Source organism: Falco punctatus (assembly GCF_963210335.1).
Source record: "Falco punctatus genome assembly, contig: scaffold_291, whole genome shotgun sequence".
Classification (NCBI taxonomy): Eukaryota; Metazoa; Chordata; class Aves; order Falconiformes; family Falconidae; genus Falco; species Falco punctatus.
Window position 1 is genome coordinate 1 of NW_027660195.1, and position 21,256 is coordinate 21,256.

Here is a 21,256-nt window from a genome sequence, read left to right on the forward strand (position 1 = left end):
GGAACGGCGCAGCAAGGGGCCCCATCTGGGGGGGGGGGGGGGGGGGGGGGGGCAATGTCATGGGAGGGGGTGTCTTTTTGTTGTGCGGTTTTTGTGGTGGTTTTTTTTTTTTTTTATCACGACATTAGTGAACCCCCCGCCACCCCAAAATCCCCCAGCGCCACACAAAGCCTGATGCCCATTCGCTTTCAGGAGCGTGCGCTGGTGGCCCCCCATTGAATTGAGGGGTGGTCTCAACCGTCGCCTTCCATTTGGGGGGGGGGTGGTGAATCCGCCTCCCCTTTGTTGGCGGCGCAGCCCTCAGCGCCGCCGCCTTTTGTTTTGAGGCAGCGTCGCCATCGGTGCTGGCGGGGGGGGGTCCCTCAGGGCTGCTCCTGGGGACCCAGCCGGGGGGAGGGGTGGGATTTTGGGGGCGCAGCCACCCAGCCACCCCTTTTTTCCAGCGCTGCGTGTTCCCGATGCGTTAAAGCTGGGCACGAGCATCATCCTGCGGTGCTGGGCTGCTGCGAAACACCGAGCCCGGGGTAATTATTTTTATAAACATGAATAAATTTAAAAAGCCCGATCCTGATTTGGGGGAGGTGGGGGTGGAAATACCCCTAAATTATTTTCATTGTTGTGTTTGGATTTGTTTGGGGTGAAACACGACGTTTTCCTGCACTGGCGGAGCAGGATTTTTTGCTTTTCCTGGCGCGGTGCAGGGCTGATGGGGGTTTTATACAGCTTGGGGGTGGGCGGTGGGGGGGGGGGTCCGGTTTTTTTGCCTCTTTTCCCCCACGATGAGCACTGTCCGATGGACCAGCGAGCCCGGGGACTCTGCTGCTAATTTCCTCTCTTAGAATAATTTCTATTTTCCTCCTTCCCAGATCAGGCTGGAGGAGGCGGGGGGGTGGGGGTGTGTGTGTGTGTGTGTAATTAAAGGATTTGTGCAGCTGCCGCTTGAAATTCATGAGCTGCGCCGAAATAACGAAGAACCGAGATAATGAAGAACCGAGCCGCCTGTTCCCTTTACGCCCTGCGCAGGTTGGGCTTCTGGGCTCGTTCTGACACTGGAAGTTTTAGAAAAGCTTAAAAAAAATCCTGGAAACCCTTTTCTCTGAGAGGAGAAAGCTGGGGGCTGAGCCTGCCTTGAGCTCCGGGGGATGATTTTAACGAAGCGGTGTGAGCAAATTGAGCTGGTTTTTCAGAGGCGCGACTTATTTTTCAGCCAGCCATCTCTCCTGGCTTCGAGCCTTGTGGAAATGCAACGAAAAGCCTCGTAAATAGGCAAACCAAGCGAGCCACCCGTGACAAATGCCTCAAATTAATTAAGGAAAGCTTTTTTTTCCTCCTGCGATCAAGGATTTAATTACAATTCCCAGCCTATCATCTATTTATTTATTTATTTTTTTTTTTTAATGAAATGATGGTTGCGGAAAGGAGCGAGATGTATTTTTTACGCAGGAGCCTGTGAGATCCAGGTTGCCTTAGCAAACACGCTCGTTATTAATTTTAATTCTTTAATTGATCGTTGCGTGTTTACGGTGCCGACATCAGCGGGCTGTCACTGTGCCTGTCACACGGCCGTGCCCTCGTCACTCCCGAGCCCAAAAATCCCCCCCAGGATGCCCGGGGCTCACCATGGGGAGGGGATGGCTACTGCCACACCGGCGCGGCATAACCTACATGCCGGTGGCCTCGCCGGCGCGGGACGGACAGACCGACGGCGTCGCCCTCGGTGGGTTTGTCATCTCCGAGGCAGCGCAGATGAGGCAGGAGGAGAAGCAGTGCAACATCCACCTCTCCTGCGCCTTCCTACAGGCGTTAACATACCCAGAAAAAAGCAAATTTTTAAGGAAAATTACATTAAATCAGTTGCTGCCGTAAAAAAACTTCACGTTTTTAATAGGCTGGCGAGCGGCGTGCCTTGTTAACGCTTGGAATGCGCCTCCTCTGAGTCGGGGTGAAACAGAGAGCAGTGCCCTGGTGCCGGGCGTTGGATAACGACGGGTGCCAACTAATTACTGTTTTTTCCTCCCTGCAGCGTTGCATTAAAAGCTCATCGCCCTGAGACCGCCCCGGCGCTGCGAGGTGTCGCAGACCCCCATGCCCATAGGTAGGTGCCTGGATTTGGGGTCTCCTCGTGCGGAAGCAGCTGGTGCTGGGTGGAGAGGTGCCCGTGGGAGGCGGTAGGGGGTCGGGTGGGTTTATATTTATAAAAATAAGAATCAAATCGACGTGGGGGAGAGGTGATGGTGGCGCTGGCCCTGGCCTGGGTCTCCGGTGGTGCCGGCAAAGAGCAGAGCTTGGTTTTTAGTGGGAAAGTACTTCATGCTTCCTAATGTTTCTCGAAGTACGCCGTTTATTTTGGGTTTCTCCCAGAAAAGCCAGCGCCGGGGCACAGCTCTCGCTCGCACGGGGCTGAGTTGCCTCCCGGTAGGCAGGTACCGTCCCTCCGCTCCTTCTAGTGCTTCGTTAGCTAACGAGGAAGCGAGGACTGAGGCAAGCGGCTCCTGCAGCCGTTGTTTTCCGGGGGGGGTGGGTTGAAGGAGAGAGATTCCGGTGGTCTGGAAAGGCCTCACAGGGGGGATAAACCCCGCCCTTGTGCCGTGGGGGGCTGGCCCCTCCGCCTGCAGGCGGGAGCCTCTGAATGCCGAATTTCCCCCGTGCCTGGCGCGGCGATGCGCTCAGGGCAGTGAAAACGAGGGAAAACGGTCACCGGTCGCGGTTCTGTTCCTTGGCCTCCCGAGAGCGTGGGGAGCCCTCAGCGCGGCCGCGACTCGAGGTCTCGTTGCTGTTCCCCTCCGCCGGGCAGCGAAAAACCTGGGAGTGACGTGAGTATTGAATATTTTTTCTTTTAAACTGGGAAATGGAAAGCATGAAGAGCCATAGTGTTGTCGCTTGAAAACAAGAGATGCGCCTGCTGCCTCGGAACGCTGCTGGGCGAGCCGGAGCGCCCCAAAAAGGCATCCCTGGAGCGGGGGGCTCCTCCCCACCCGAAAGGCGTTTCACTAGGCGGGCTGCACGCCTGCTCGCCTCCACGGCCATTTCCCACCTCCCTCCCCAGCGTGGGACACCCCGTGTGGGTATTTTGGGAAGTTTCCTCCCCTGTGACTGCTCCGCGTCCTGGGAATCGCCGGCGTTTTACTCGACTCGGGGTTTTCCAGCAGGAAACGAGCGTGGAGTCGGGAGGCTGCCTGCCCCTTCTTGCAGCCCGGGGATCCTGAAGATGATTAAATCTGTGGTTTGGTGCCGCTGCGGAGCCGGATGGATTGAAGACGAGGTGGAAAAGAAGCTTCTAGACCTGCACGGCTTTTTTTTAGCGGCTGCTTTGCACCTTTTTGGTGTGAGAAGACGAGCGCCTGCTTTCCCGGGCTGCAGGAGAAGCATGAATCCGCTGTCTCTGGCAGGATGGTTCCCTCCGCCACCGTGTTTGTGGGAAGCGCTTGGCTCCGCCGTGTTTACCAACAGCGTGGGAGGAAAATGAAAAATAAACACCCGCGACCACAAAATTGCCAGAACAAATGGGGACGAAGCAGTGCCCAGCCCTGGCTGGCAGAGGTGGTGGGAAGGGGGGGGGGGGGGGGGTCAGCAGCATGGCGGCGCCTGCCCTGCGCTCATTAGGCTTCGTCCCGAGCGCAAGAAGAAAGCGTTAATTGTTCTGGATGCTTCCCAGCCGCGCGGGGTGTCTGTGGTCGCCTCGAAAGCGGTTTGATTCTTGAGGAATGTCCTCTGTGCCATGGTGTTTGCCACAAAGATGAAGCGGAGGAGGAAGCGCTGCAGGTGAGCGTCGCAGGAGCCGTAATATTCCCTGGCATTAAAAAAGGAGCATCCACCCTTCCGGCACCTTCCAAGCGTAGACGGCGAGCACCAGCCTGGTGAATTTCTCCCTGCCAAGCCCAGGATTTTTGCAGATTTATCTCCAGGTTGGCCCATGGCTCCGTTTGTCCGGCAGGCGCTGGAGTGCCGCCAGCCATGCTTTGGCCCCGCATCATCCTCTTGCCCACGCTGCCGCGTTTGCGGCCCCCGGTGACGGTTCCTCTTGGCTCTTGGAGCTGCGCTGTGTGCCGGAGCGTGAAGCCCAGGCGTGGATTTGCTTTCCCAGGTGGTGGTGGGTGCCCACCTGCCCCATGCCGGCGGCACACACGCGTTTCTCCCCGGCCTCGCTGCTCTGGAAGCCGCCAGTGGGAACGCCGTGTCCTTATTTTACATCAAATCGAATTTCTGTCACCAGCAAATGGATCTTCCCAGCCAGCTCGGGCAGCGGACGGGGGTTCGATGTCCCAGAGAAGTGTGTTGGAGCGGGATGGGGGTGATGCCGCAGGTTGCTCTGCGCGGTCGGAGCCGACAGCCCGGCGTTAACCAGGTGCCACGTTCACCACAACCATCTGTGGTCTTAAACCCCGCCACGCTTCTGCTTTTCCGCATATTTTGAAGTCAAAATAATTTCTGTTGCTGCAGTTTGGGGGCTGCTCTTAATTAATATGACGGAGGCATCGCCCAGATGCAGCTCCTCTCCCTGTTTTTCCCTCTGCCCAGTGTTACTTTGTGCCGTGAGCAGAGTACAGTGTCGGCTCTCGTTAATCTCCACGCCGTCGGTGTCCCTCAGAGAGTCACCAGCACCTCCCAGTTTAACACCAGCAGCAAACTGGGGTGGTAACTCGCCTCCAGATCATCCGTGGGGATGTGGGGCAGGAGTGGGACCAGCCAGACACGCCTCAGCTCAGCCGTGACCTGCTCGTAATTATCATCGCAACGAGACCCGCGCCCCGGCAGAATCCCCCCGTGACGTCTTCGTCAGACCTCAGATTTAATGAGCTTCCCCTTTCCAGTGACGTCACCCCGCGGCTGCGTTCCATTCTGAGTTTATTTTTAATTCCTTCGCTCCGGATTGCGCTCGCGGTTGCAGAAGTGCGATTCCCCGCAGCGGGAGCAACGCTTTGGGTGGAATTGATCCCATTTTGGCACCGGAGGATGGATTCAGCCCCCCCTGTGCCCCCACCTCTGGGCTGTAACCACCGACCCGCTTCCAGCCCCCAGACCGGGATGGGCGTCGGATTTGAGCAGCCATTCTGTGCGCTGCGTCTGAATTCACCAGGAATTTCAATTTCTTGGGGAGGAGCAATGATTTTCCACGTAGATCGATGCTTTTCCACGCAAATCCATGCTTTTCTGCAGAAATTGACGCTTTTCCACGCAAATCCATGCTTTTCCGCAGAAATTGACGCTTGTCCACGCAAATCCATGCTTTTCCGCAGAAGTCGACGCTTGTCCATGCAAATCCATGCTTTTCTGCAGAAATCGATGCTTGTCCACGCAAATGGACGCTTTTCCGCAGAAATCGACGCTTGTCCACGCAAATCGACGCTTTTCCGCAGGAATCGCCCGTTCAACGTGAACGAGCCGCTGGTCTGTTCTGGTGCCGGATTTCGCCGCTTCCCTGCCCGCTCCCAACAGGATCTTTTGGCTTCTCTGGCATCTCCAGCGTCGCGTTTGCCAGGAGTGAGCGCGGGGCGACTTGAAATCGATTCCCACGTTGGTGCCAAAAATAAACAAACCGCTGCCAGACCCGGCGTAAGCCGCTTCGGCTGGAAAGACAAACGGAGGAGCGCGTTCCATGTGTGCTGCGGGGAATCCCGGGAATATCCAGCGCTCCCAGGAGTATCCAGCGCTCTGGATGGATTTGGCAGCGGGTTCGCTGTTCCCGGCGATGCGGCGTGCGGGAGGCCAGGCTTGCCGCCGTGCTGGTGAGCCAGGGCTTCACGCCGGTGCCGTGCCTAACCCTAATTTCCCTTTTCTGCACCCGGTTCGGGGGCTTTTCCAGGAGCTGCGGCAGCTCCAGCTGAGACGAGCCCTCCGGTGCCAGGACCCGCTGCCCGCTGCGAAGATGTCGACTCCGGATCCTCCGATGGGGGGGACGCCGCGGCCGGGGCCATCGCCAGGACCAGGGCCGTCCCCGGGGGCCATGCTGGGCCCCTCTCCCGGCCCCTCCCCCGGCTCCGCACACAGTATGATGGGACCCAGCCCCGGGCCACCCCCCGCTGGGCACCCGCTGCCACCCCAGGGGCCGGGGGGCTACGCTCAGGACAACATGCATCAGATGCACAAGGTGAGGGGGCTCCCACCGGGAAAGGTGCTTTGAGCGGGTTAATTTTCCTATTTTTTTATTTTTTTGGCTGTTCACGCATCGTATTTCCCTTGGGGGGGGGATGTCAGTTCCTAAACACAGAGGGTGAAACGTCTTGTAAAGGCTTTTCCCGTTGGGAATTCGGAGCTCAGGGAAAACAACCCTCCCTCCTCCCTCTCCGTTTCTTCCATCGCACCATTTCGTTGTTTTTTATTTTTTAATTTTATTTCCAACCCCCTCTTTTCCTCCGTTTTTTCCTCCATTTTTTCAACCCGTAGTTTTTTTCCACCTGGCTTCAGCATCATCAGCTGAAACACCCAGGGTTTTTTGGGGGGAAAAAGCCAAAGGAGAAAAGCGTTTCTCCCATTTTAAGTGTCTTTTAACATCCCTTCGCGCTTATTCCCCCTCCCTGCCGGTTGGTTTCGAACCGCTGGAGCGCGGCTGGTGTTCCGTGTGTGATTTTTTTTGGGAAATTCGCTGTTCTCCTGCAGCCCATGGACTCCATGCATGAGAAGGGAATAACCGACGATCCGCGCTACGGCCAGATGAAAGGGATGGGGATGCGGCCCGGCGGGCACGCAGGAATGGGTCCTCCTCCGAGCCCCATGGATCAACACTCTCAAGGTGGGTTTCCCGAAGGAAAATCCGTCCTGTTATCCCGGGGATCGGGCTGGGGCTCCCGGTAGTCGGGAAAACAAGCAGGGAATCGCCGGAAAAGGCCAGGCTGTGAGAAGGACCATCCCTCCCGTGTTCTGGGATCTGTGCCGAGATCAGGATCCCTGTGGCGTGGTGGTCCCACGCAGCCGCTGGCCCCCAGGGATTGTGCTTTAACCCCGGGATTTTGGGAATCCACTGGCCGCCAGTGGCTGTGCTTGTTTTAAATCCTCAGCTTTGGGAAGCCACTGGCCCCCAGGGGCTGTGTTTGTTTTAAATCCTCAATTTGGGGAAGCCACCGGCCCCCAGGGCTGTGCTTGCTTTAAGCCCTGGATTTTGGGAATCCACTGGCCCCCAGGGATTGTGCTTTAACTTGGGAATCCACTGGCCCCCAGGGACTTGCTTTAACCCCTGGGTTTTGGGAATCCACTGGCCCCCAGGGCTCTACTTGTTTTAAATCCTCGATTTGGGGAATCCACTGGCCCCCAGGGGCTGTGCTTGCTTTAACCCCTGGATTTTGGGAATTTACTGGCCCCCAGGGGCTGTATTTGTTTAAAATCCTCAATTTGGGGAATCCACTGGCCCCCAGGGCTGTGCTTGCTTTAACCCTGGAATTTTGGGAATCCACTGGCCCCCAGGGATTGTGCTTGTTTTAAATCCTCAATTTGGGGAATCCACTGGCCCCCAGGGCTGTGCTTGCTTTAACCCTGGAATTTTGGGAATCCACTGGCCCCCAGGGGCTGTGCTTGTTTTAAATCCCCAATTTTGGGAATCCACTGGCCCCCAGGAGCTGTACTGGTTTTAAATCCTCAATCTGGGGAATCCACTGGCCCCCAGGGGCTGTGCTTGCTTTAACCCCTGGGTTTTGGGAATCCACTGGCCCCCAGGGATTGTGCTTGTTTGAAATCCTCAATTTTGGGAAGCCACTGGCCCCCAGAGGCTGTGCTTTAACCCCTGGATTTGGGAATCCACTGGCTCCCAAGGGCTGTGCTTGTTTTAAATCCTCAATTTTGGGAATCCACTGGCCCCCAGGGATTGTGCTTGTTTGAAATCCTCAATTTTGGGAAGCCACTGGCCCCCAGAGGCTGTGCTTTTTAACCCCTGGATTTTGGGAATCCACTGGCTCCCAGGGGCTGTGCTTGTTTTAAATCCTCAATTTGGGGAATCCAGTGCCCCACCCCCAGGGGCTGTTCTTTCACCCCTTGATTTCGGGAAGGATGTAGCGCTCCAGGGTTTTCCAGGTTTGCAGCGGGCGCAGGCTCCACCGGGGAGGAGACGTTTTCTATCATTTTCCTTCTGCCTGGAGCGCCGCTCCTGCCCCGCTCCCACCTGATGAGCTCCCTCCCTCAGGTTACCCCTCCCCGCTCGGCGGCTCCGAGCACGCCTCGAGCCCGGTACCGGCCAACGGGCCATCCTCCGGCCCTCAGATGTCCTCGGGCCCCGGCGGCGTCCCCTTGGATGGCGGCGACCCCCAAGCGCTGGGGCAGCAGAACCGGGGCCCGACGCCGTTTAACCAGAACCAGCTGCACCAGCTGCGCGCGCAGATCATGGCCTACAAGATGCTGGCGCGGGGGCAGCCGCTCCCCGAGCACCTTCAGATGGCTGTGCAGGGCAAGCGCCCCATGCCCGGAATGCAGCAGCAAATGCCGACGCTACCTCCGCCCTCCGTGTCCGGGACGGGAGCAGTGCAAGGAGCAGTGCAAGGGCCTGGACCCGGACCCACACCTCCCAACTACAACAGACCTCACGGTGAGCCCCTCTGCTGCCACGGGGGTCCGGGGAGCCGTGGGGTGGGACCCTGGGGGTTGGGGAGATGTGGGGTGGGACCTTGGGGGATGGGGAGCCGTGGAGTGGGACCCTGGGGCTTGGGGAGCTGTCAGATGGGGCAGGATGGGACCTTGGGGGTTGGGGAGCCGTGGGGTGGGACCTTGGGGGTTGGGGAGCCGTGGGGTGGGACCCTGGGGGTTGGGGAGCCGTGGGGTGGGACCTTGGGGGTTGGGGAGCCCTGAGGTGGGACCTTGGGGGTTGGGGAGCCCTGAGGTGGGACCTTGGGGGTTGGGGAGCCGTGGGGTGGGACCTTGGGGGTTGGGGAGCCCTGAGGTGGGACCTTGGGGGTTGGGGAGCCCTGAGGTGGGACCTTGGGGGTTGGGGAGCCCTGAGGTGGGACCTTGGGGGTTGGGGAGCCCTGAGGTGGGACCTTGGGGGTTGCGGAGCCGTGGGGTGGGACCTTGGGGGATGGGGAGCCATGAGGCGGGACCTTGGGGGATGGGGAGCCGTGGGGTGGGGCAGGATGGGACCTTGGGGGTTGGGGAGCCATGAGGTGGGACCTTGGGGGTTGGGGAGCCATGAGGTGGGACCCTGGGGGTTGGGGAGCCCTGGGATGGGACCCTGGGGGTTGGGGAGCCGTGAGGTGGGACCTTGGGGGGATGGGGAGCCATGAGATGGGGCAGGATGGGACCTTGGGGGTTGGGGAGCCCTGGGGTGGGACCTTGGGGGATGGGGAGCCATGAGATGGGGCAGGATGGGACCTTGGGGGTTGGGGAGCCGTGGGGTGAGACCTTGGGGGATGGGGAGCCATGAGATGGGGCAGGATGGGACCTTGGGGGTTGGGGAGCCCTGGGGTGGGACCTTGGGGGATGGGGAGCCATGAGATGGGGCAGGATGGGACCCTGGGGGGTTGGGGAGCCGTGGGGTGGGACCTTGGGGGGATGGGGAGCCATGAGGTGGGCAGGATGGGACCTTGGGGGTTGGGGAGCCATGGGATGGGTTGGGATGGGACCTTAGGGACCGTCTCGGTCCAACCCCTGCCGCCACACCGGGGTGCTCAGAGCCCGACTTGACCTTGAACGCTGCTGGGGATGGGGCGTCCGCAGCTGCGCCGGGCAGCTGGCACAGAGAATAATTTCTTCCCAATATCTCACCTAAATCCCCCCTTTTTTTGGCTTAAAACCATTCCCCCTTGGCCTGTCGCTGCAGGCCCTGCTAAAAAGCTTCTCCCCGCTTTTCTCAGAGCCCCCTCGAAGTCTGTATTTACACAGGGGGGACATAATTACATACTTAATTAATATTTAAATATATAAGGTGCTATAAGGTCTCCCCAGAGCCTTCTCCAGGCTGATCAGCCCCAAATCCCTCAGCCTGGCCTCATGGGAGACACGCTCCAGCCCTCAGATCAGCTTCATTTTACCCCGCTCTGGCACGGTTTGACCCCCGGTGTCCCCCCGGTGTCCCCCCAGTGTTCCCCCGTTTGGTTTTTCCGTTGCCAGCCCTCGCAGCCGGTCTGACTGCCGGCCGTTACTGTGCCGGCGGCTGGGGCTGGAGCTTCATCCCACCCGGCTGCTGTCGGAGCGAGGCAGGGAGATTCCTCCGGGCGCTTCGGGGTGCACCCAGGGGGGATGCACCTTTGGGGTCCCGATTCATCCCACTGGGAAGGGCTGATTCATCCCACTGGGGGCACGCCGGGGGGGGTTCAGTGCCTGCAAAAAGATGTCTAACCCGGGGGGATAAACTTTGCTGCTGGTAGATGTGTACAAAGATCAACGTCTTAACGTGTTGGGTTTCTTCTTTTCTCTTTTGTTTTTTCCCCGTTTTCCCCTTATTTCTTCTGCAGGTATAGGAGGGCCCAACATGCCCCCTCCCGGCCCCTCAGGAGTTCCCCCAGGAATGCCCGGGCAGCCCCCCGGCGGCCCCCCCAAGCCCTGGCCGGAAGGTGAGTACCACCTTAACCCCCGACACGCGCCCGGGAGCTCGTTAAGGGCCGGCATTAATGAAGCGATGCGCTGGGGCGGGAGGAGGGGGGGGGGACGACAGCCCACCACCTCTGCGGTGGAAGGAACTGGGAGATTCCGGGGTAAAATCCTGTAAATGGTGACCGAGCTCCTGGAGGAGCGGGGTGAATCCACGCGTTCTTCCGCCCCGCTCGGAGCTTTGTTGGTTTGTCTGGGAAAGATGGAAGCGCTGGGTTTATTTGCTGTGAAATTTATGGAGAGAGAGGCGGCGATTTCGGCGAGGGGGACGCGGCTGAGCCGTGCCAGAGCCAGGCTTCGCCATACCCCGACCCCAGGGAGAGAACTTGGTTTTTGTTTTTTTTTTTTTTTTGTTCCCGTCTGTTTTCCTGACCATTTTCTTTTTCTGCAGGACCCATGGCGAATGCTGCAGCCCCCACTAGCACACCTCAGAAACTGATTCCTCCCCAGCCCACCGGCCGGCCCTCGCCAGCCCCGCCGGCGGTGCCACCGGCGGCGTCGCCCGTTATGCCGCCGCAGACGCAGTCCCCGGGGCAGCCGGCCCAGCCGGCCCCCATGGTGCAGCTCCACCAGAAGCAGAACCGGATCACGCCCATCCAGAAACCCAGAGGGCTCGACCCGGTGGAAATCCTGCAGGAGAGGGAGTACAGGTAGGGGCGCTGCGGGGGCTCGCTCCTGGCCGCGGCGTTTATCCGCCTGAGCCGTGCCCTAACGATTCCCCGGCTCGTTTATTAACGATTCCCCGGCTCGTTTATTAACAAGTGGCACGCGGAGAGCAGGGCGGGCATGCGTTTTCCTTGGGGCTTCTCGAGCCGCCCCCCGCCATCGCGTCCCTCCTGTTTCCCAGGATTGTCACCGCGGCAGTTTATGACCGTGGGTGCCTGCCTGCCGCAGGGGAGCACCTCTGCTGCGCCAGTTAATTAAAATAATTAAAACCAGGTGCCGAGAGCCTCCGAGGTGACAGAGCAGGGCCGTACCCCATCGCCTCGGGTCCGGAGAGGGGGGGAAAGCGGATTCATGGTGCTGGTCCCTTCCCTGAAATCCCATCTCCTTCCTCCGCAGGCTGCAAGCTCGCATCGCTCACAGGATCCAGGAGCTGGAAAACCTTCCCGGCTCCCTGGCGGGCGACCTGAGAACCAAAGCTACCATTGAACTTAAAGCACTGCGGCTGCTTAATTTCCAGCGCCAGGTAAGGAAACGCGCCACGGAAAACCCGGCTTCTTACCCGGCCGGGCGCAGGAACCGCAGCCGGCACCCACCTCGCGCCACCGCGGAATCGATTCCCCGTTTCCTAACGGGAATCTCTCCAAAAGCTGCGTCAGGAAGTGGTGGTGTGCATGCGGCGGGACACGGCCTTGGAGACGGCCCTCAACGCCAAGGCGTACAAGCGCAGCAAGCGGCAGTCGCTGCGCGAGGCTCGCATCACCGAGAAGCTGGAGAAGCAGCAGAAGATCGAGCAGGAACGCAAACGCAGGCAGAAGCACCAGGTCAGCGGGGACGCGCCGAAAGCGCCCGCCGGGGGGAGCGGGGCTGGGCATTTCCAGGGAATTCCCTGGGTTTTAGGGTCTGGGTGATTTTGGTTTGGGCTAATGATGGTTGTAGGTCCCTTCCAACCGCGATATTTTATTATCGATACAATAATATGATGCTATAATGCGTCTTTCCAACGGCGATATTTTATTATAGGTGCAATAATATAATACTAAAAAGTGTCCATCCAGCTGCGATATTTTATTACGATGTAACGATATGATGTGATAATGGGCCCTTCCAGCTGCGATATTTTATTATAGATACAATAATATGATGCGATAATGGGCCCTTCCAACTGCGATATTACGTTATAGATATAATAATACACTATGTGTCCTTCCAGCTGTGATATTTTATTACCGATACAATAATACGATGCGATAATGGGCCCTTCCAACTGTGATATTTTATTATCGATACAATAATATGATGCAATAATGGGCCCTTCCAATTGCAATATTATGTTATAGACATAATAATACACTATGTGTCCTTCCAGTTGCGATATTTTATTATCGATACAATAATATCATGCGATAATGGGCCCTTCCAACTGCGATATTATGTTATAGATACAATAATATGATACTATGTGTCCTTCCAGCTGCGATATTTTATTACCGATACAATAATACGATGCGATAATGGGCCCTTCCAACTGTGATATTTTATTATCGATACAATAATATGATGCGATAATGGGCCCTTCCAACTGTGATATTTTATTATCGATACAATAATATGATGCGATAATGGGCCCTTCCAATTGCAATATTATGTTATAGATATAATAATACACTATGTGTCCTTCCAGTTGCGATATTTTATTATCGATACAATAATATCATGTGATAATGGGCCCTTCCAACTGCGATATTATGTTATAGATACAATAATATGATACTATGTGTCCTTCCAGCTGCGATATTTTATTACCGATACAATAATACGATGCGATAATGGGCCCTTCCAACTGTGATATTTTATTATCGATACAATAATATGATGCGATAATGGGCCCTTCCAACTGTGATATTTTATTATCGATACAATAATATGATGCGATAATGGGCCCTTCCAATTGCAATATTATGTTATAGATATAATAATACACTATGTGTCCTTCCAGTTGCGATATTTTATTATCGATACAATAATATCATGTGATAATGGGCCCTTCCAACTGCGATATTATGTTATAGATACAATAATACGATACTATGTGTCCTTCCAGCTGCGATATTTTATTACCGATACAATAATACGACGCGATAATGGGCCCTTCCAACTGCGATATTTTATTATCGATATAATAATACGACGTGATAATGGGCCCTTCCAGCTGCGATATTTTATTATCGATACAATAATATGATGCGATAATGGGCCCTTCCAACTGCGATACTATGTTATAGATATAATAATATGATACTATGTGTCCTTCCAACTGCGATATTTTATTATCGATATAATAATATGACGCGATAATGGGCCCTTCCAACTGTGATATTTTATTATCGATGCAATAATACGACGCGATAATGGGCCCTTCCAACTGCGATATTTTATTATTGATACAATAATATGACGCGATAATGAGCCCTTCCAACTGCGATATTTTATTACCGATGCAATAATATGATGCGATAATGGGCCCTTCCAACGGCGATATTTTATTATCGATACAATAATACGACGCGATAATGGGCCCTTCCAACTGTGATATTTTATTGCCGATGCAATAACGCGACGCGATAATGGGCCCTTCCAACTGCGATATTACGTTATAGATATAATAATACACTATGTGTCCTTCCAGCTGCGATATTTTATTATCGATACAATAATATGATGCGATAATGGGCCCTTCCAACTGCGATATTATGTTATAGATACAATAATATGATACTATGTGTCCTTCCAGCTGCGATATTTTATTATCGATATAATAATATGATGCGATAATGGGCCCTTCCAACTGCGATATTTTATTACCGATACAATAATATGACATTATAGTGTGTAATATAGGGGAAATCAATCTGCTTTAGCTCGCGGCGTTAGGTGAAATAGTTTAGGAGAGCGCCTACGAGCACGAGTCCTGACGCTGCCCCTTGGCCGTGCCTTTCCCCCCAGGAATACCTCAACAGCATCCTCCAGCACGCTAAGGATTTCAAGGAATACCACCGCTCCGTCACCGGCAAGATCCAAAAGCTGACCAAGGCGGTGGCTACCTACCACGCCAACACGGAGCGCGAGCAGAAGAAGGAAAACGAGAGGATCGAGAAGGAGCGGATGCGCCGTCTGATGGTGAGCAGCGGTGCGGGGAGCCGCGGGCGCGGGCGGGGCGGCGGGCCGCGCAGGGCGCTGACGGTGCGCCCTTCCCCAGGCTGAGGATGAGGAGGGGTACCGCAAGCTCATCGATCAGAAGAAGGACAAGCGCTTGGCCTACCTGCTGCAGCAGACGGACGAGTATGTAGCCAACCTGACGGAGCTGGTGCGGCAGCACAAGGCGGCGCAGGTGGCCAAGGAGAAGAAGAAGAAGAAGAAAAAGAAGGTGAGTGGGAAGCAAAGCTCCGCGGGGAGCTGGAGCAGCGCCGTGGTGGCGCGGCCCGGCGTGGCCTTCGGCGCTGGCTCGCTGACGGCCACCTTCCTCCTCTTGCAGAAGGCAGAGAACGCGGAAGGGCAGACGCCAGCGATCGGACCAGATGGCGAAGTAAGCCCCATAATCTGATTTCGCGCCAAGTAGGGTAGGCACAGCGTCAGCCGCGTGCTGCGAGGGCCCCGTACCACCCGCCCCGCTGCACGGCCGCCACGGATCAGCTCTGAGCCGGCGGGCGGCTAAATTGAGACTTCCCAAAATAGAAATTCCACCAGGTTGGAGCGGGAGGGATCTCTCTGCCCATCCTCGCCGCTAACCGCTTCCTGATGGGCTCTAGACCCGCTGTGGGGGGGGTGGTTTGGGATTTGGGACTCCCCAGGGCTCGCGTCGCACGTGGGCAGCACCGATCCCAACCCGAGGGATCCGTTATTCCCAGTGATGCGCTGGGATCGCCCCTGTGCCTTGAACTTGGCCTACTCAGCAGAAAGCCCCTCGCGAGCGGGAGGGTGCTATTCCACATTAATTGTTCCGCTGTGCGTGAAATTTGCCCTCCGGACGCGCCTTCCTGAGATCCTTAATGCCTAGGTTGACGTTTTTTCAAAGCTAAATGTTAAATCCCACCAGCTTTCGGGCTTTGCCCGTCCCCTGGTGATGCGGCATTTCACGCCGTCGGCTGCTTCATTCCTCCCAGCGGTGGCCGCGCTGCTCCGGCAGCGGCTTCGGTCGATGTGGCTGTAAACATGAGCTGTTTTGAGGCAAAAAATTCAAAAATACTGACCCGCAGCCTGACTTTGATCCCCCAGCCGCTGGATGAGACCAGCCAAATGAGCGATCTCCCTGTCAAAGTGATCCACGTGGAGAGCGGCAAGATCCTGACTGGCACAGATGCCCCCAAGGCCGGGCAGCTGGAGGCCTGGCTGGAGATGAACCCTGGGTACGTCGCGGCACACCAGGGCTGGGGTCGGTGGTTGGGGCGCTGGTGGGCAAGCACTCGATCCAGAGCCCCATCCTGGGTCCGGAGCCCGGAGCCCCATCCTGGGTCCGGAGCCCGGAGCCCCATCCTGGGTCCGGAGCCCGGAGCCCCATCCTGGGTCCGGAGCCCGGAGCCCCATCCTGGGTCCGGAGCCCGGAGCCCCATCCTGGGTCCGGAGCCCGGAGCCCCATCCTGGGTCCGGAGCCCCATCCTGGGTCCGGAGCCCCATCCTGGGTCCGGAGCCCCATCCTGGGTCCGGAGCCCAGAGCCCCATCCTGGATCCGGAGCCCCATCCTGGGTCCGGAGCCCGGGGAGCTGGAAGCAGGGGGCTGTGGATCAGGAGGGAGGGATTTCATCCGCCTCCCAAAACGGGTGGGCGTGGGCTCTTGTAGAGAGCGAGCGTGAAAGCTTAGAGCTAAGCGAGGGGACAATTCAACAAACAAGCATTTTATTAAAAAAAAAAAAAAGAATACTGATTAAAACCCCAGAGTTTTAAAGCAAAGGGTTTCTAGAACCATGCCAATCTCATGCTGCTGGCAGCAGATTTGCGTTTAAATGTTAATGTTTGTGTTCAATTAGATACGAAGTCGCTCCACGATCAGACAGTGAGGAGAGCGGGTCGGAGGAGGAGGAGGAGGTAAGGCGGGACACCAGCGGCCTCCCTGCGCTTTGGCTTCTTAAATATTTATTTTTGGTGAGGATGGGAGAGCGCCCTACGCACCGCGCTACACCCGTCTCCGTAATGCCTTTTTCCTGCACGCATCCGTGTCATCTCAAATAAACGTCTCTAGAATAAAACCCACGTAAAGAAAGCAACGGGCAGCGAGGCAACGGGCGAGCTGCGCTCGTTAGCTGCCTGGGTTTTAATTCCCAAATATTTCTCCTGTAATTTTTTTTTTCCGGCGGCTGTGCTTCTGGTAGCATCTGTCTTTTGTCAGAGCCTGGGGCGGCAGCTTCTGGGGCGGCGGGCGCTTCCCGTGGGGGTTTCGGAGCCCGTCGAGCGCGGCTGAGCCGGTTTTGTGCCGTTCCCGTGGTAGCAAGTTGAGCGAGCGGCTGTGTGCTCAGGCTTTGTGTCTCCCGGCAGGAGGAGGAGGAGGAGCAGCCGGCACCGGCTCAGCCTGCCCTGCCTGTGGAGGAGAAAAAAAAAAATCCCGGATCCAGACAGCGATGACGTCTCTGAAGTGGACGCCAGGCACATTATCGAGTGAGTCCTGCCTCTGACCCCGTTCCCGGGACGCGCCGGGCAGCGTTCACTCCGCTCCCCGTTTTTAAGAGCGGTCGTGCCAAAACATGACCTGATTTAGCACCTCATGGGGGAAAAAACTGCCCCCCCCCCCCCCCCCCCCCCCCCCCCCCCCCCCCCGGGGCTGGCAGGGTTCCCGGGGAGTTTCCTCCAGTGGGATCATCTTTCTTAGCTCCGTTTTCCCCTTTTTTTTTTCCCCTTCCCCACCGCAGGAACGCGAAGCAAGACGTGGACGATGAATACGGCGTGTCCCAAGCGCTGGCGAGGGGCCTGCAGTCGTACTACGCCGTGGCCCACGCCGTCACCGAGCGGGTGGACAAGCAGTCCACGCTGATGGTCAACGGGGTCCTCAAGCAGTACCAGGTGAGGGGCTGGCGGGGTTTTGGCCAGTGGCACTGGGATTTGGGCTGCGCCGAAACGCTCCCGGTAGCCAGAAACGGGAGCTGGGGGCCGGTGCGGGATAATGAGCCCTGAGAGGAATAATTAACCCCTGCAACTGGCTTTAAATAATTAAACTGAGGTTGTTAATAGCGTATAGGGAGCTCATCTACATAATGCATAAGAGGAGGGGTGGGGTGGGCGGGCCGTTAGCCTGACGGATACGCGCCGCTGCCATCCGCAGCCGGATTTATTCCATCCCTCCTTTTTTTTTTTTTTTTTTTTTCCCCCCCCCCCCCGGCGCGGCAGATCAAAGGTTTGGAGTGGCTGGTGTCCTTGTACAACAACAACCTGAACGGGCATCCTGGCCGACGAGATGGGGCTGGGCAAAACCATCCAGACCATCGCGTTAATCACATACCTCATGGAGCACAAGCGGATCAACGGCCCCCTTCCTCATTATAGTACCTCTCTCGTAAGTACCCCGCTGCCCCTCCCGGCCCCGCCGCGGCGCAGGAACCGCATGGCCGGCACTACCGCCCGCCTCTGCGCCGCCGCTGTGCGATTCCCTGTTCCACCAAGGTCAGTTTTATCATTTTTCTCCCCCCCTTTTTTTTTTTTTTTCTTTTTTTTCTTCCCCCGGCCGCAGAACCCTGTCGAATTGGGCGTACGAGTTTGACAAGTGGGCTCCTTCCGTGGTGAAGGTCTCGTACAAGGCAAGTACCGGCGCTACCCCGCACGCGCCTGCCGGGCTCCTCTGGCCCCTTCTTTCCCCGAGATTCCTTGGCTGCCGTTTGCCTTTTCCCCCACCCGCTCAACCCAACGATATTTCCCTTATCCCAAGGAAGCCGGGCTGCTTCCTGCCGCTAAATGGATAAAATCCATGTTTATTTTTCATTCCCAAACAACTACCGTCCTCACGAACGTTCTCGCTGCCTTTCCGTAACCGGAGCGATCGTTCCGCGTTGACAATAACTCCTCCTGCCGCCTCTTTTCTCCCAAAAAATTTATTCCACTTAACATTCCTGTTGGAAATCTTTCCCCCAGGGCTCCCCGGCAGCAAGACGGGCGTTCGTACCTCAGCTCCGAAGCGGGAAATTCAACGTCTTGCTCACTACTTACGAATATATCATCAAAGACAAGCACATCCTGGCCAAGGTGAGTCCCGCCAGCACCTCCCCGTCCGCTCTGACTCAGAAAAAAAATCCTGCCCTCCCCTTTTTATCCGGGGAGTCTCGTCATCGCGCGGCAGGAGGCGAGGAGCTGCTGCTGCGACGTTCCCTGCCGCTCCTTATTTTTGGCTGCCCTATCCTGTGATCCAGAAAATATTTATTTATTTCCCCAAACACACACTTTGAATAAAGAATTCACAGGACAGAGGGTGTTTCATGACAACCCCCGCGAGGTCGCGGTTCCCTTCCGCCCTCGCTGAGCCGGCCGAGGGGTTTTTCGGTGCCGGCAGCTGCGCGGTGAAGAGGAAACACTGAGGTTTCCCCTGGGCTGGAAAAGCCGCGCCATTCCGAAAGCGCCAGATTCAAACTCTGGGCTTAATGGGCTGGATCCCACGCGGAATTCGTTCCACAGCACTGCTTACCGGGGCGGCGGGGCTCTGCCGGCGCCAGCAGATGCGTGGAAGCCGGCGTGCCGTCCCTCCGCATGGCATCCGAGGGAGCAGCGCCCCAACTTAAAGGTGGTTTGATGCCAAAAATCTTGAGAAATCCTGGAATTCCCCAAAGCCTCCACTGGTTCTTCAGCATCGGTGTTCTGCCTGCCTCCCCCCGTGGGAGCAGCACCCCAGGAGGGGCTGGGGCGGGTTTCCAGCATCCCGGCTGGCTTGGATCGATGCCGGCTGCCTCCGGCATCCCACCAAAGGCTGTCGCCGGAGCTGGGTGATGCAGCCGCCGCCGTGCCGTGCCCACACCGCCTTCCCTCCTTCCCGCAGATCCGCTGGAAGTACATGATCGTGGACGAGGGCCACCGGATGAAGAACCACCACTGCAAGCTCACCCAGGTCCTCAACACGCACTACGTGGCCCCGCGCCGCCTGCTGCTGACGGGCACCCCGCTGCAGAACAAGCTGCCCGAGCTCTGGGCGCTGCTCAATTTCCTCCTGCCTACCATTTTCAAGAGCTGCAGCACCTTCGAGCAGTGGTTTAACGCTCCTTTCGCCATGACGGGCGAAAAGGTACGGCGGGGGGTGGCCGCGGTGGCGTGGCTGGGGGTGGGGGGTCGGGGGCTGCGAGCTCGGGGTTGTAAACGCTCGCGGGAATCTCTTGGTTTTCCACTCGCGAGGTGCAGGGCGCCGACCTGTGAAATGTAATTGGGGGGGGGGATGGGTTTTACTGGGAGAGGCTGGAGCGATAATTAAGGGCTGGAAACGAGGGCGAGCGGGTCCCCCAGGCTCGGTGGGAGAAACCGGCTGGGCTCATGCTGGCCCGGTTGCCAAACCGCGGTGCCGGTGCCGTACCGGAGCTATTTGATGTGACTCCTGGGTGTCGCGGTGGCGGAGGCTCTGCCGAGCAGGCGATGGGGGGAAGGCAGGCAAACCCCAACCGTAAAAATCATCGCAGAAACCCCAAATTGCAAGAAATGACACTTTCAAAGAGATGCCCTCGCTCCCGGTCTCCCTGTCACGCTTTGCCGCGACCCTGGGGATCTCGGCGCCGGTGAGGGATGCCGGAGAGGGGGAACTTCCCCGGCGTAACGGTTCCCTTTCCCGGCCATGCAGGTGGACCTGAACGAAGAAGAAACCATCCTCATCATCCGGCGCCTGCACAAGGTGCTGCGCCCCTTCCTGCTGCGCAGGCTGAAGAAGGAGGTGGAAGCGCAGCTGCCCGAGAAGGTAACGGCCAGGAGAAATGGTCCCGCTGAGCGCGGAGCTCCCCGAGGAGGGGGTTTTATCCGGGAATGGGGGGTCTCCGAGCTCTGGAAACGGCTGGGTTTGTGCCACGGTTCTGGAAGGATCCAGGAGGAGGAGGGGGGTTGAGGTGCTCCATGGCTCCGGAATGGTCCGGCATCGGAGGAGGAGGGGGGGTTGAGGTGCTCCATGGCTCCGGAATGATCTGGCATTGGGAGGAGAGGTGGGTTTGAAGTGCTCCATGGCTCCAGAATGATCCGGATGATCTGGCATCAGGAGGAGGAGGGGGGTTGAGGTCCTCCATGGCTCCGGAATGATCTGGCATTGGGAGGAGGGGTGGGTTTGAAGTGCTCCATGGCTCCAGAATGATCCAGATGATCTGGCATCAGGAGAAGGAGGGGGGTTGAGGTGCTCCATGGCTCCGGAATGATCCAGCATCGGAGGAGGGGTGGGGTTGAGGTGCTCCATGGCTCCAGAACCATCCAGCATTGGAGGGGGGGGGGGGTGGTTTGAGGTGCTCCACAGCTCTGGAATGATCCAGATGATCCAGCATTGGGAAATGGGGTGGGTTTGGAGATGCTCCATGGCTTCAGAATGATCCAGATGATCTGGCATCAGGAGGAGGGGGGGGTTGAGGGTGCTCCATGGCTTCAGAATGATCCAGATGATCTGGCATCAGGAGGAGGGGTGGGTTTGAAGGTGCTCCATGGCTCTGGAATGATCCAGCATCAGAGGCGGGGGGGGTTGAGGGTGCTCCATGGCTCCAGAATGATCCAGATAATCAAGCATTGGAAATGGGGTGGGGTTGAGGTGCTCCATGGCTTTGGAACGATCCAGATGATCTGACATCAGGAGGAGGGGTGGGGTTGAGGTGCTCCACGGCTCTGGAACGATCTGGATGATCCGGCATCAGGGGAGGGGTGGGTTTGGAGGTGCTCCATGGCTCCGGAACCATCCAGCATCGGGGGAGGGGTGGGTTTGGAGGTGCTCCATGGCTCTGGAACCATCCGGCATTGGGGGAGGGGTGGGTTTGGAGGTGCTCCATGGCTCTGGAACCATCCGGCATTGGGGGAGGGGTGGGTTTGGAGGTGCTCCATGGCTCTGGAACCATCCGGGATCAGGGGAGGGGTGGGTTTGGAGGTGCTCCGTGGCTCCGGAACCACC

At 57.2% G+C, this 21,256-nt stretch overlaps 1 protein-coding gene across 1 annotated transcript; it reads left to right on the top strand.

Moving 5' to 3' along the window:
• The first annotated feature begins 461 nt into the window (after positions 1-461).
• Positions 462-20,250, top strand: LOC308057663 (transcription activator BRG1-like). Its single transcript, XM_080411721.1, is given in 24 exon segments — positions 462-524; positions 2,024-2,095; positions 5,804-6,088; positions 6,598-6,730; positions 8,111-8,509; positions 10,371-10,469; positions 10,898-11,156; positions 11,569-11,695; positions 11,820-11,993; positions 14,176-14,349; positions 14,429-14,596; positions 14,705-14,755; positions 15,445-15,575; positions 16,194-16,251; positions 16,699-16,751; positions 16,753-16,818; positions 17,070-17,220; positions 17,545-17,592; positions 17,594-17,683; positions 17,685-17,710; positions 17,885-17,951; positions 18,283-18,393; positions 19,178-19,420; positions 19,964-20,250. Coding segments are annotated over 22 exon segments (3,108 nt in total). The 5' UTR covers positions 462-524; positions 2,024-2,095; positions 5,804-5,866; the 3' UTR covers positions 20,222-20,250.
• The last annotated feature ends 1,006 nt before the right edge of the window (positions 20,251-21,256 follow it).